Source organism: Palaemon carinicauda, chromosome 15 (genome assembly GCF_036898095.1).
Source record: "Palaemon carinicauda isolate YSFRI2023 chromosome 15, ASM3689809v2, whole genome shotgun sequence".
Taxonomy (NCBI): domain Eukaryota; kingdom Metazoa; phylum Arthropoda; class Malacostraca; order Decapoda; family Palaemonidae; genus Palaemon; species Palaemon carinicauda.
The window spans coordinates 129,663,876-129,677,074 of NC_090739.1; the positions used below are offsets into that span (position 1 = coordinate 129,663,876).

At 33.3% G+C, this 13,199-nt stretch overlaps 1 protein-coding gene across 4 annotated transcripts in view; it reads right to left on the minus strand.

Annotated features, from left to right (window-relative positions):
* Positions 1-1,013: 1,013 nt before the first annotated feature.
* Positions 1,014-13,199, minus strand: part of LOC137654742 (calcium channel flower-like) — a 70,181-nt gene continuing 57,995 nt past the window's right edge. For all 4 annotated transcript variants that reach the window (XR_011046706.1, XM_068388659.1, XM_068388657.1 and 1 more), the window contains one exon: positions 1,014-6,471. Coding sequence is in view for 1 of the 4 variants with exons in the window: in XM_068388659.1 (XP_068244760.1) it covers positions 6,375-6,471 (97 nt within the window). In the remaining 3 variants the exon portion in view is untranslated. The remainder of the gene's footprint in view (positions 6,472-13,199) is intronic.

A 13,199-nucleotide genomic window follows, 5' to 3' on the forward strand; every position in this document is an offset into this window, starting at 1 on the left:
TAATCCTAGCAGACTCTGTGTCAACCCTTCAACATTGAGACAAACTTCTGAGGCTTTGCCAAGATCTGGGGATCATGGTAAATCTCGAGAAGTCCTCCCTGCTTCCTATGCAGAGACTCATATACCTAGGCATGATAATAGACACCAATCTCCACAAAGCCTTCCCATCAGACGACAGAATAGCAAGGCTGAGGAAGGTCGCAAGACCCTTTCTCAGACGAGAAGAACTTCCAGACGTGGTTACGCCTCCTTGGTAACCTTTCATCACCGGCCTGTCTAGTTCCCCATGGCCGCCTGAGGATGAGATCTCTCCAGTGGCGACTCAAGCCCAAACATTGACAGAGTTGAGTACCTGTGTGTAAACAAGGGTTTTCAACTTATCCTTGTGTACAAGTTGGGCATGGGGCTAAGCTAGATTTAGCAGCACTGTTGCCATATCTATGTCTTTGTTTATCCACCTCTGACATCACAACCATCCTGGTCTGGTATATATTTGCCCGATGGGAACTACATGGTTTTGTGGAGACACACCATGAGCTTGACCTGAAAATAGGCCTAACTCCACCTTTCTAAACAAGCTTCCAATAAAAACTTAACCGATCCACTCTTCGTCTAGGAAACCCTGACCGACTTAAAATAGAAACCTATCCTACCCTCTTCATACAGTTCTAGGAAACCCTGACCGACTTAAAATAGAAACCTATCCTACCCTCTTCATACAGTTCTTTCTTGCTGAGAGCAAACCCATCCATATCAATTTACTGGGCAACTGAAGTGAGGGACTTCCACTTCTAATAAACAAATTTATGTTTGTCCCACTTCATTTCAGTAGATCCAGCTTTACAGGAAACCTGCCAACTAAATATTCCATGAACCATATAAACTATATAGGCTCTTCACAGCTGGATGAACCAAAAAGTTTACTGTAAGTCCTGATTTGTATTCCTAAGGTCCTAACTTCTGCCTTTTTTTCATTTATATCTAGATGAATGGAAATTTGTTTGAAACGATAATAAATCGATCCACTTTATTGGGTACCACTAAATAACTTTACACAAATTCACATTTTGCTTAATGAACAATAAACATGGTGCAACATTTTCAAAAAGCCACCTAAAGAAACTAAAAACAAGGGCTTTACACTAAAATAATGCCGTTGTCTACAAAACTAAAAAAAGACTATTACAAATAAATGGCCCTTTTCCATATTATTTGTCAGTTACAGAAGGTTAAGAAGTTGTCAGTGTTTAATGTACATTGAACTGAAAAATGCAAGACATTAAGCATAGGTGCCTGACTCCCAAACAAGGCATTCTAATGTTCCAAAATTACCAAACTAAAAAAAACCTTATATAACAAAGGCTTTCCTTTTTATTAACAAGTACACCAATGGCAAGTCAATCCAGGCCACTATGTGTTAGTGGAGAATTGGAACTCTTAAGAGACTTTATACACAAGCAACATGGAAAAATCCACCACCGGGAATAATCTTTGAAGGCAGCCTTTGTCACAGAGGAAAAAAACTCCTTTTTACTAGATGCTGGAAAGCAGATCATATACCAATAAGCTAATAGTTCCTGAATTGTATTACCAATAACATCAGATACCTAACTACTGTATTATTTACATCTGACTGACACAATTAGACTTACACAAATGTACAGTATCTTACAGTCTCTTTAATGGATACATGCCTACTATTAACACATCATACATACAACATTTTCATAACATATGCAGGAATCGGTCCTTTATAACAACTCCAGTAAACATAGATTCTTTACCATAATTCTGTATTAAAGTATAAGTACACCATTTCAAATTAAAGGCTCAAAAAGATGTCAAGTACTCCGATACAAAATTCATATACAGTATCTGATAAAACAATTCTAAATTGGTTACAATACTATTAATAACTTCAAAACAAATCCGCTTTACAATTTGACACAAAGCATAAATGGTATGGAATGATTTTTTTTTTTTTCATTTTGCAATTTCATACATGACAGTAAAATGTTTCAGACATTAATTAATATATACCTTGGTGTTAACTTTAATAACTGCCAATTGTACACTAATTGCACAATCCTTCCATACTAGCCATTGATATCAGATCTTTGTGGCACTGCCAAAGGAAATATAAATTCATGCACAAGTGTATATATTTGTTCATGCTTCTATTAACAGATTAGAATTTACTACATTATCCAACAATGAACAATTTCTTGAATATACAACTAATAAACTCAATCCACACACTATACCAAAATGAGAAAGCATAATGCTTTCACATATTGGTAAAAATACCAAATTCTCTCTAGTAAAAGTTGGTAACAAGATCCAATGAGATAAGGATTTTGGTGCTCTATAGAATCTATACTTTAACAGTTATCTCCATCATAATGACCATGTTTAGTTTTAGCTTTCAGTATCTACAGTACAAAGCACATATAAAATAAAACTAGAAATCTAGCTTTCATGATATGCAGTTTAATGGAATACCCTCTACCGTCAGCAAAACTTCTTATATCAGATAAGCAATGTGAATAATAATTTTTCATGATCAAAATAAATCATATCTGCCAAATAATTTGTTTGGAAGTCTGAATTATAATAATTTCCTATCTGAAATAAAAATTATTTGAATTTTTACCAATATTAATGACATTTACGACAGCACTGTGCTCGGATATTCTACTCAATGACAATATCCCTGGGAAAATGAATTCCGCTTTAAGTTACTTTACCAGAAATTAGATTCAGTGAAATCTTGGCTAAAATTACTTCAACAATATTTGGCTATATCATAATTATTTATAATCATACATAAATTTTCTAATCATAAAGAATGAGGTGACATCAGTACAGTAAAGGGAGGCACTTTTATAAATTATCATTTCTCCAAAACTATGCATAAATAGTATACTAACACCTCTTTTGTGGGGGGGGGGGGGTTTCTGGCATTTCTATATGTAAAAGGTACAAAATCAAGATTTCGTAACACTTAAAAAATGTCAAAAACTCACAGCCTAACTAAGACATTTCTATAAAACTCAAAGTTATGCAAATGCCTAATGTAGAGGAAGCAAGAGCAAATATATACAGCACGGCTAACTATCATTACAAAAAGGAACAATCCGCAGACGTTTCTGGTACAACAATGAACTAATTTGAAACTAGGAAAAACATTACCGAAAATATTCGCACTAACATTTGTTTGAATATATGTTCAACTTTAGAACTATCATAACAAGGCACAACTTCTTGAAATGCTGTGCAATGCATGGGTGAACCTCATACCTTGACTGAAGAACAAGATTTTTACAGCAATAATTCCCTTTGAAAATACTCAAAAGAAAATAAATAAATTATACTGGTATATGTAATAATTTGAAAAAAAAAAAAAAAACCTTAGCATTCTGGCAGAAATATTAAAAGCCACCTTTTTGAAAATATGGAGCAACTCGAGAGTAAAAAAAATTAAAACTGTTTTAGAATATCACAAGATGATAATCCATGTTCGTCATCCCTGTGTGTTAGGAGGGGACACCGATTTAAAAAGTACATAAATCATCATCAACAAGAGATGCATGAGAAAGGTATCCATAATTCTAGCTCATGTTACCATACAAGACAAGATGAGGCAGAGCATAATGGCAGATTAATTTTTAAGAAGAAAAACAGGGAAATGACCTACATACAGAAGATGAAAGGGCAGAAGAGTGAATTTGTGTCTTCTTATTCTGCCAGCTTATGTTTACTCAAATAGATTAAATTGATTATCAAATATAAAAGTGTAAAGTAGTAAAGTTATAAAGTGAGTTAAACAAGACTTGCTATAACAAATAAATGTACTTAGAAAATATTCTGTGGACCTTTCACTTTCTGAAGTGTTTGTCCTAATAATATACGCATCAAAAAATCTTTTAAGTACAAAGAAATATATATATATAAAAAATACTATACACCCCAAATTAAAGGCAAAGTACTAAGAAGCAATTACATGGTTATACTGTACTCATATACACTGTATTTGTGTTTTTGAAAATAAAAGTACCATAATTAAAAAGCTTGCCTGAATTTAGATATCCATTTCTTTTTAATAGGATTTTTACAAGATGCGTGACAGCTCATTAAAGCATCCTTTTAGTGACTATTTTTGGTAAGCTGTAAAAAGTCTCTCTTTTCAATAAAAAATACTCTATCCAGAGCTATAAAGAATAAATGGGTTCAAGGACAAGTGCTTGAGCAGTGCTTACAACAGAGAACAAGAAAGACTCCTGGGAACCAGGCGGCAAGAGCAAGCTACATCATATATAAAAAAAAATTGCCTATTTTGAAATAATTCTATACTGAATAGTGCCGTGTATGCACTTAAAATAAAACTTAACAAAAAAATTCAAACTGGTAAGCTTTAAAAGTAACATCAAAATCCACAGCCTAATAAAATATTCTTGGGTATAATGTACTCCAAAAACAGGGTTATTTTATCTTTCAGCAGTAATTCAAATAAGTAAAGAGTCATAACACAAAATAAGTCACTTTCCATTAATACTGCTCTCATAATGGTCCTAAGTAGTGGTTCAAAAACATTACTTAAGATGTGAATTTCCATGCTTTTTAATGCAAACAACTTTAAATGACAAAAAAATGTGTAGCTGGACCTTAATGAATCAATACTGTGCAATATACAGATATGAAGCTTACTGAAATTTGTTAAATGATTTATCAAAATCTACCACATACCATTACAATGACTATGTAAAATTGCCATGAAAAAACTGAAAACAAGAAAAAAGTTATGGGGAAAAAAAGAAGAAAATTTGGACTTAAACTTTGATTCTGATCACAAAAGCAACTTAGATATGAAAAATAATGACGTTTACATTTCTTGAAAATGAGAAAAAGATTGAGAACTTTGTAGGAAGAAGATTTCTCTTTCTGCATTAATTAATGAACAAATACTAAAAATTATTTATACATTATTTTCAAACAATCAAACTCATAATTTGAAAAAGAATTGGCACTGCTACTGGTATACTGAATCCATCAGTTATAATGAAAGAAATTCAAATTTTTTTGTCACAATTTTCAAACATTTTTAATACATCCAATCATTAAATTCTTTGGAAGTTACTATACAGTATATCAAATAAGAACCAATATATTCATACAAAGAAACCCTTCAGGCCACCCTTGTAAGAGTTAAGACTAACTCAAGTAGACTGATTAAACTATTTGATATCAATAATAAGATTGAATAGTATAAGGAATCTTTTGACACACGGGACAAGACTATTTTCAATAGCGGTATTTCATTAAACACCTGCATCAAACAATATAAAGTTTCGCGATAAATGGGGCACCACATGCTACAACCAGATTAATGTCTGTTATTAGTGTAATCCGGGCAGTGATTGGCAATGATCGTCTACCCAGTAGGCTGCTTATGCATGCGTGACATTTTACATTTTTGGATGAAAATTTTGCCAAACTGAAAAATGCATCTAAAGATTGAACTTAAAAATGGAAGGAGTATGGAAGGAATGGCCATAATTTTCATGAACTAGTCTTCAAAATTCTTATACATATACTGCATAATTCACAATCTCATATACCATTAGATAACCAAAATTCTGCATAGCCAGCTAGTTACAGTTTAGAAACATGATCTCATCAGCAGCACTCGTATGAAAACAGATGTGGTTATTTCTTTTCTAAAACATGCACTTACATCAGTAGTTTAACTTCATGCACCTACTGGAGTCACTCAATCCTTGTGTCTAGATATTTTGCACTCAGAAAAGGCAGTTTCTCAAGTTCTTTACAGAAAAATGCATTCGTAAACTAGATACATCCTCATGATAGCCCACCAGCACTGTAAAATATATAATTGTATATATATACTTTTCCTGTTGTTCCTGTGATAAATTAATGTCCAGGAAAATAGCACAAGGTTTATTGTTACAATTTAAAGCTTGCTCAATAATTCAAAACCAAGCATCTCTCAGTTACTCTGTCAAAAATAAAAAAATACTCCTTAGTTCTATAGGTATACCTTAGTGTCATCCAGAATATTTTTGATGGTCTAAAATTATGCAAGTACAATAAAATACATGTCACCGTTGATTTAGAAGAAATGCTTACCAAAAATACATTTACTGATACAATACATAAACAAGTGTTTCAGTCATTCAAATGGCACAAATACGTGTATAAATACAAGGTTACATTCTGCTCCCTTCATTCATTTACTGGTAAATGTAAACTACAGTTAGTGGGCCAAAAAAATAAGTTTCACTTTTCGCTACCCAAGCAAGGGTTGGAAGGTTTTGTTTCTAATATAAAAAAAAAAAAAAAAATCTGTCGGGGAATCAAGCAGATGCTGGTGGCTGTTCAGCATCCACTAGTATGTCTTTTCCTGATCGAACAGACCCCTGAGCTGCTGCTATCATGTCGTCTCGAGATCCTCTGCAAATATCATAAATTAATCAATATATTTAGGTACAAGTTAAAATAATTTGTGGAAACTTATGCACTACAGTATATAATTATATTGTATCAACCTCCTAAATGACAGTACACACTCATCTTGGTTATCAGATTTATTACCTATACCACAAGTGGATAATATTCTATTATTTCTATTAACCTCCCCTGGTGTTCATATTGCTTTTTCACCAGAAGCTGTGCTTATTGTTTATCTGTAAAATTTTAAGAAAATGTATACCATTTTCTTTAAATAGACACATGTCAAGCAGAGTAATGCGAGACACTAACAGTTAATGAAAAGATAGGAAGTGCCAGGGATTCTTTGTTATTCGACTATCCTGTTGATTTGGTAATTGTAAGACATCCCTTCCAGACTGTGAGACACGCCAGCACCGTTGTCATAATACACATTTAACCAGCCAAGTTTTGTTACCAAGGAGCTTTAAAAGCTCTAAACTTAATTAGCTTCCGTTGTTAATCTCAGGAAGCCAAGAAGTCTTCACTTGCTGGCATCAAGTCTGACTTGTGCACCCGGTTGCTTACCGTACCCCAGCTTCCATAGTCAAGTCTAGTGGTAATGGTGTTTCATTCATTAAGGGTTTTGAATGTTCACTGCGTCTTACAGTTGAGACACTCACAGAGGCTTTATTCCTTTAATTACTCAAGATCTTTCTGCTGCTAAACCCTTGCATTCCCACATTTCTAGTCACACTTTTAGACAATTAGATGGCAAGGCAGATACCAGAGTTGGTACAACAGTCTCAATCCATACATTCCTCCTCTCGCTTAAGTAAGAATTCCTATGCATCCTCGTTTTTCCTTAATGGATGGAGCTTCATATTGTATGATTCTCTTGTCTGGTTAATGTTCTTGGTGACATTTCAGCTAAAGCTGATTAATTACTTAAAACAAGTATCTTCATCTCATACACATCAGTTCTCGTACTAAGTAAGCAGTAAATTAAAAAAAGTTTTGTAGTCTTTGAGAGAGATTATTAAAAAAGACTTAAATAAATTAGACCAAGATAAATTATTCAATAATATCCTAATAAGTTACTTAAGGTGTGTGGTTTGTCTTGGATTAGATATGTATATAATCTTGAATTCAAAGTAAGGCTGTGCTACAGTCTTTTATCATAAAGAGATAATTTTCAATATAGTGTAGTCCATGATTATAATATGTTTCCTGCCTTTGTATCCATCAGCAAGGACATTGTAGATTATTATAAATACTGTATCTCAATGAAATTTTTTTTTAACTCTTTTGATATGGTGTATTTAAAGTTACTATAAACTGTATATGATTAGTTTCAAGGATTTAACTTCAATTAATGGTTACTTCAAGTTTCAAAGGACCTAAAGAGCTTATTTGCAGATATTTAGTATTAGATATTTATTAACCCTTGATAATATGAAGTTAGACCACAAATCAATAATGGTAGCAGGGCAGACCACAGAAGGGTTTTCAGACATACTGTATGTTGTCACTAGAACACGTTCGAAACCAAAGGAGTACAACTCTGTTCCACATAAGGAGGCTGCTGTTAATTTGGACAAATTTGAAGAAATTTGCAGACGTTCAGGATTTGATTTTAATTTTGGATTATCCGACCTTTTTCATAATTCTGTCTCTGAGGAGGCTTGTGAAATATTTCAAATATCTTTAGAACAACACCCTGAAGTCCCACATTTCAAGAAGTATTTTGAAATTACTTGCTGTCAAAATGGCTGATTTATCAATCTAAGACCAATGAGCATAAAAATTTATTGTTATATACAATTTAATTTTATTTTTGACCTATCGCTTTCCTTCACAGGCATCCCAACTCCACCAGTGTGTGGGGGTAAGCAACATGAACTATCGGGGAAGATTCATAGAAATAGAGAGAATTTCAACTATTTTTTTTAATTCTATACACTCCTATGTTCATATACATGACCACCCTCTTCTTTTTTACTTCAAAATTGAATAACAAAGAACCCAAGGCACTTCGCCTCTTGCTATTTTACCGCAAATGTCATTACTTTACTATAAGTAAGTATCTATTGAAAGGAAAGATAACCTTTTTATTTTAGTGGTAAACATCAATAAACCAAGCTTCTGAAAGAGGAATAATAAATTTTATTATGAAAATTTTATTTTTGATGTCACCCAAATGTCTAAAATGTGGTTAATCTATAACTCTAAAAATAAATAGGCTAGCCAACGCACATGACTATCTGCATTGTATATTGAAAATTAAAAAAAACTGTAGAACCAACTATCAATAAGAATATTGTTGAAAAAGTTAACCTATGACAGCATAATGGTAAACAGACATGGTATTAGAAATAATTCACCATAATACAGTACACTAAAAATTTGTCAATTTCAGGACTTGCCAAAGAAAAACCTAATTTCCAAGTAATGTTATCCGTGTAGACTAACATGCATATATATTTTTGGCCAAGTTTCCTTTATGGTGGTACAACATATTTTGTATCAATATCCATTATCATACCTTGTCTAAAAATTATTTTCACCATCCTAAAAAAGTAAAGAAATATCCTAATCATAAATCATTACTAAAAAATTTCTTTGGAAAAGTTGTCTATATTAATGACAAAAAGCCGTCAATGAACTATAAGTTAATTTCTTCTGACATATATATAGCTATTATCCAATACAGCACCTTTGCTTTCAAGAATTGCATGGGTATAAGAAGCCTTGGCACTAATACAAGCATGGAAAAACTTAACTAACTCAATAAGTCTGTAGTGGAAGAAAGTTCAGATATGCTAAATATATGAATAAATTCTATGTCAAATATACACAGTACAGTAACCGTAGACTGACAGCCCCCTGTACTGTATATGAAATCCTACTATATTCATTTTACCCAATTCATAATGCATACTAATTCCTTTAATAATGAAGACTATTTTTCAAGAAAATTAGGTTTTACTGTATACAGTACTATTATTACAAAAATTACCGAGTGAGACATGTAATTTGTTTACATGATTGGAGATATAAAGCAATGTAATGTACTAGTACGATGGAAACAGTACTTTAAAACTCTTCTACATTTATTAAAAGGAATGAAAATGTTGGCATAATAATATGGGAAGTATTTATGAATTTGGGCCATGACCCAGCACTGGGTCCTGGGTTATCATTTTGCCATAATGAGAACAGGTGGAGAAAATACATAAGAGATGCTTAAAAGGACCTTCAACTGAGATTTATAAAAGCACCAAACCAAAATGGAAACAAAACCGCATGCATGCCTGTCATCCATAAGCTTAAACATAAAAAATAAATGAAGGAAGACTGGAGACATGATAAGGAAAGCCTAAAGTTTCAATCAGTGCAAAAAAAAAGGATTTACAGTAAAATAAAGATTATGAAAGAAGATTATTCCTTTAAGCATGCTTTAAAAATTTAGAAAGGAGGAATTAGAAATGCTGAAAAAATTTAACATTAGTGACATGGGTCATAAATACAAAGTGTCTTTATAAAGTCAACTACTGTACAGGAAAAGTAAAATGCTAAGATAAAGAGATAATACTATCCTACATATCTGTGGATGTTGGAGAAATATGAACAGGAGGACATAACAATAAAGAAAGAACTGGACTCACCAAGTCAATGAAGTTATATGTACTTAACCACACAACTAATGTACATTAAGAATAGAGTGAAGCAGGTTTATCCTAAGAATTTAATACCAATATTGATGGCCATGAAGGATACAACAGAACACATTGTTTATAATAGTAAAGGAGGAAGCTACGGTACATATACATATAAAGAACTAAGCTTCTAAGAACAACTATATACAGATGCCCTAGTTATGGTGCAAGAATCAGAGGATGATATCTGGGGGAAAAAGGTCCTATCATGAGAATGACCATGTGACAGCTGTAAGAATGGTGACAGATTGAATGTAGTACAACAAATAGCCACAAAACATTTTACAAAATACTGTATCTAAGTAGTGGATCTTTTATGCCTAAAATGTAATATGATAGGAAAGAGAACAAATTAATGTGGAAAACTATGTTGAGATGTCAATCAAAGTAAAGCAACATTAATGAAATGGAGGTATACCTGGTAATGATAATCTCCCATTAGTACAGAGAGCAGAGATGTAGTATTGGTACATAGGGGTCGTAGTACCCAGGTAATGCAAACATGGGAGCCAACACACAAAATGAAGATTATGAAAAGTGACCACAAAATTTTAAGATTTGATTAGGATATAAATGACCATGAATTCTATGAAAAACTTGAACTATGAGTAAGAGAAGCTGTAATCACCACATTACATACATGATAAACATCCTAGATGGTCCTTCAAAAATTATTGACCTCTTAGTAGAGAGAAGTTATGAGGAAATGCATGCAGTACATGAATGGTCTTCAAAATCAGTAAATTTCAGTTATCTTACATGGGATTTTCCCTTCCCTGAAATTCAAAACCTGCCCAAGTAGGCTAATGAATAAAGCATTTCCATACCAATGTAAAAGATGTCAAAAAGTACTTCAAGTGAATTTGTGTAACCACCTTCTCTAATATCCTTTCTATAGAAATTATGTATCTTATCAATAATTTTAATGGTAGTAACCAAGATGCCTTTAAAATTTTGAAGAACTGCTAAAATTTCATGTAAATAAGCTCATTTCTCACAAAAAAAAAAAAAAAAATCTTGTTTGTAGTAACCAAAGCTTCAACTGATGACCACGCCTGAAACTTTTTTGGCCTTGTACTTACTATTTTTCTGTACTTCTTCATATTCAGTACTTACAACTAACAGTCTTCCAGAACTTAAGACAATAAGAGAGAAGAAAATGATAGTTACCTTCACCAGACAAATCAAGACATATTTTAAGACATAAAAGGATAAACTTCAAAAAAAAAAGACAATAATTAAAAAACACAGAATACATTTTAATGTTCCTTGAACACAAACCACTTATTCTACTTATGATATACTGTCTTGTGATAAGTGCTGTAAGCTAGAGTTTAGTCAATACTACTATATTCTGAAAACATGCTGAATCTTCATTTCAGGAAAGAATATGAATTAGAAGGTATCCATTAATAAATAAATATATTAAATTTATTATTAACTTAGCATCTCTCTTGCAAAAACAAGACAATTTGGCAATGTAAAACGAAATGCTGTAAAATCAAAGCCATTAACTCTTTCTAATTATAATTAATAAAGCAATTTTGCCTATTTCAAGTGTAATCTTGTCTACACAAACCCTACTCTTATATAGTGTATGGAGTACCTTTAAATCTATGGTAGGCTTGGCTAATAATGAAACTAAACAAATTTCTCTTTAGGGTTAAGGTAGCCAATTGAAAACTTCCGTGTATGGCAATCGGTAGCCAATTGAAAAATGTTATTTTGATAATAAAATAAATTTTTGAATATACTTACCCGGTGATTATAATAGCTGCAACTCTGTTGCTCGACAGAAAAACTCTACGGAAAAATTCGCCAGCGATCGCTACACAGGTAGGGGGTGTACTCAACAGCGCCATCTGTCGTTCAGATACCCAGTACTCATTGTAAACAAAGAACTCAATTTTCTCCTCGGTCCACTGCGTCTCTATTGGGGAGGAAGGGAGGGTCCTTTAATTTATAATCACCGGGTAAGTATTCAAAAATTTATTTTATTATCAAAATAACATTTTTCAATATTTAACTTAGCCGGTGATTATAATAGCTGATTCACACCCAGGGGGGTGGGTAGAGACCAGCAAAATATGTTTACATCATATGAGCTAAGAATTTTTATTTCATTTTAGAAGTTATCAAATTAACTAAACAAAATAAATAGGTACCTGGTAAGGAAGTCGACTTGAACAATTACTCTGCCTTTTTAAGTACGTCTTCCTTACGGAGCCTCGCGATCCTCTTAGGATGCTGAGCGACCCCTAGGAGCTGAAGTATCAAGGGTTGCAACCCATACAACAGGACCTCATCAAAACCTCTAATCTAGGCGCTTCTCAAGAAATGACTTTGACCACCCGCCAAATCAACTAGGATGCGAAAGGCTTCTTAGCCTTCCGGACAACCCAAAAACAACAATAAAAACATTTCAAGAGAAAGATTAAAAAGGTTATGGAATTAGGGAATTGTAGTGGTTGAGCCCTCACCCACTACTGCACTCGCTGCTACGAATGGTCCCAGAGTGTAGCAGTTCTCGTAAAGAGACTGGACATCCTTAAGATAAAAAGACGCGAACACTGACTTGCTTTTCCAATAGGTTGCGTCGATTATACTTCGCAGAGATCTATTTTGTTTAAAGGCCACGGAAGTTGCGACAGCTCTAACTTCGTGTGTCCTTACCTTCAGCAAAGCTTGGTCTTCCTCATTCAGATGGGAATGAGCTTCTCGTATTAACAGTCTGATAAAATAGGATAAAGCATTCTTTGACATAGGCAAAGATGGTTTCTTAACTGAACACCATAAAGCTTCAGACGGGCCTCGTAAAGGTTTAGTTCGTTTTAAATAGAACTTAAGAGCTCTTACAGGGCATAAGACTCTTTCTAGTTCATTTCCAACCATACGATAAGCTTGGAATATCGAACGATTTTGGCCAAGGTCGAGAAGGCAGCTCGTTTATGGCTAGAAAACCAAGTTGTAGAGAACATGTAGCCGTTTCAGATGAGAATCCGATGTTCTTGCTGAAGGCATGAATCTCACTGA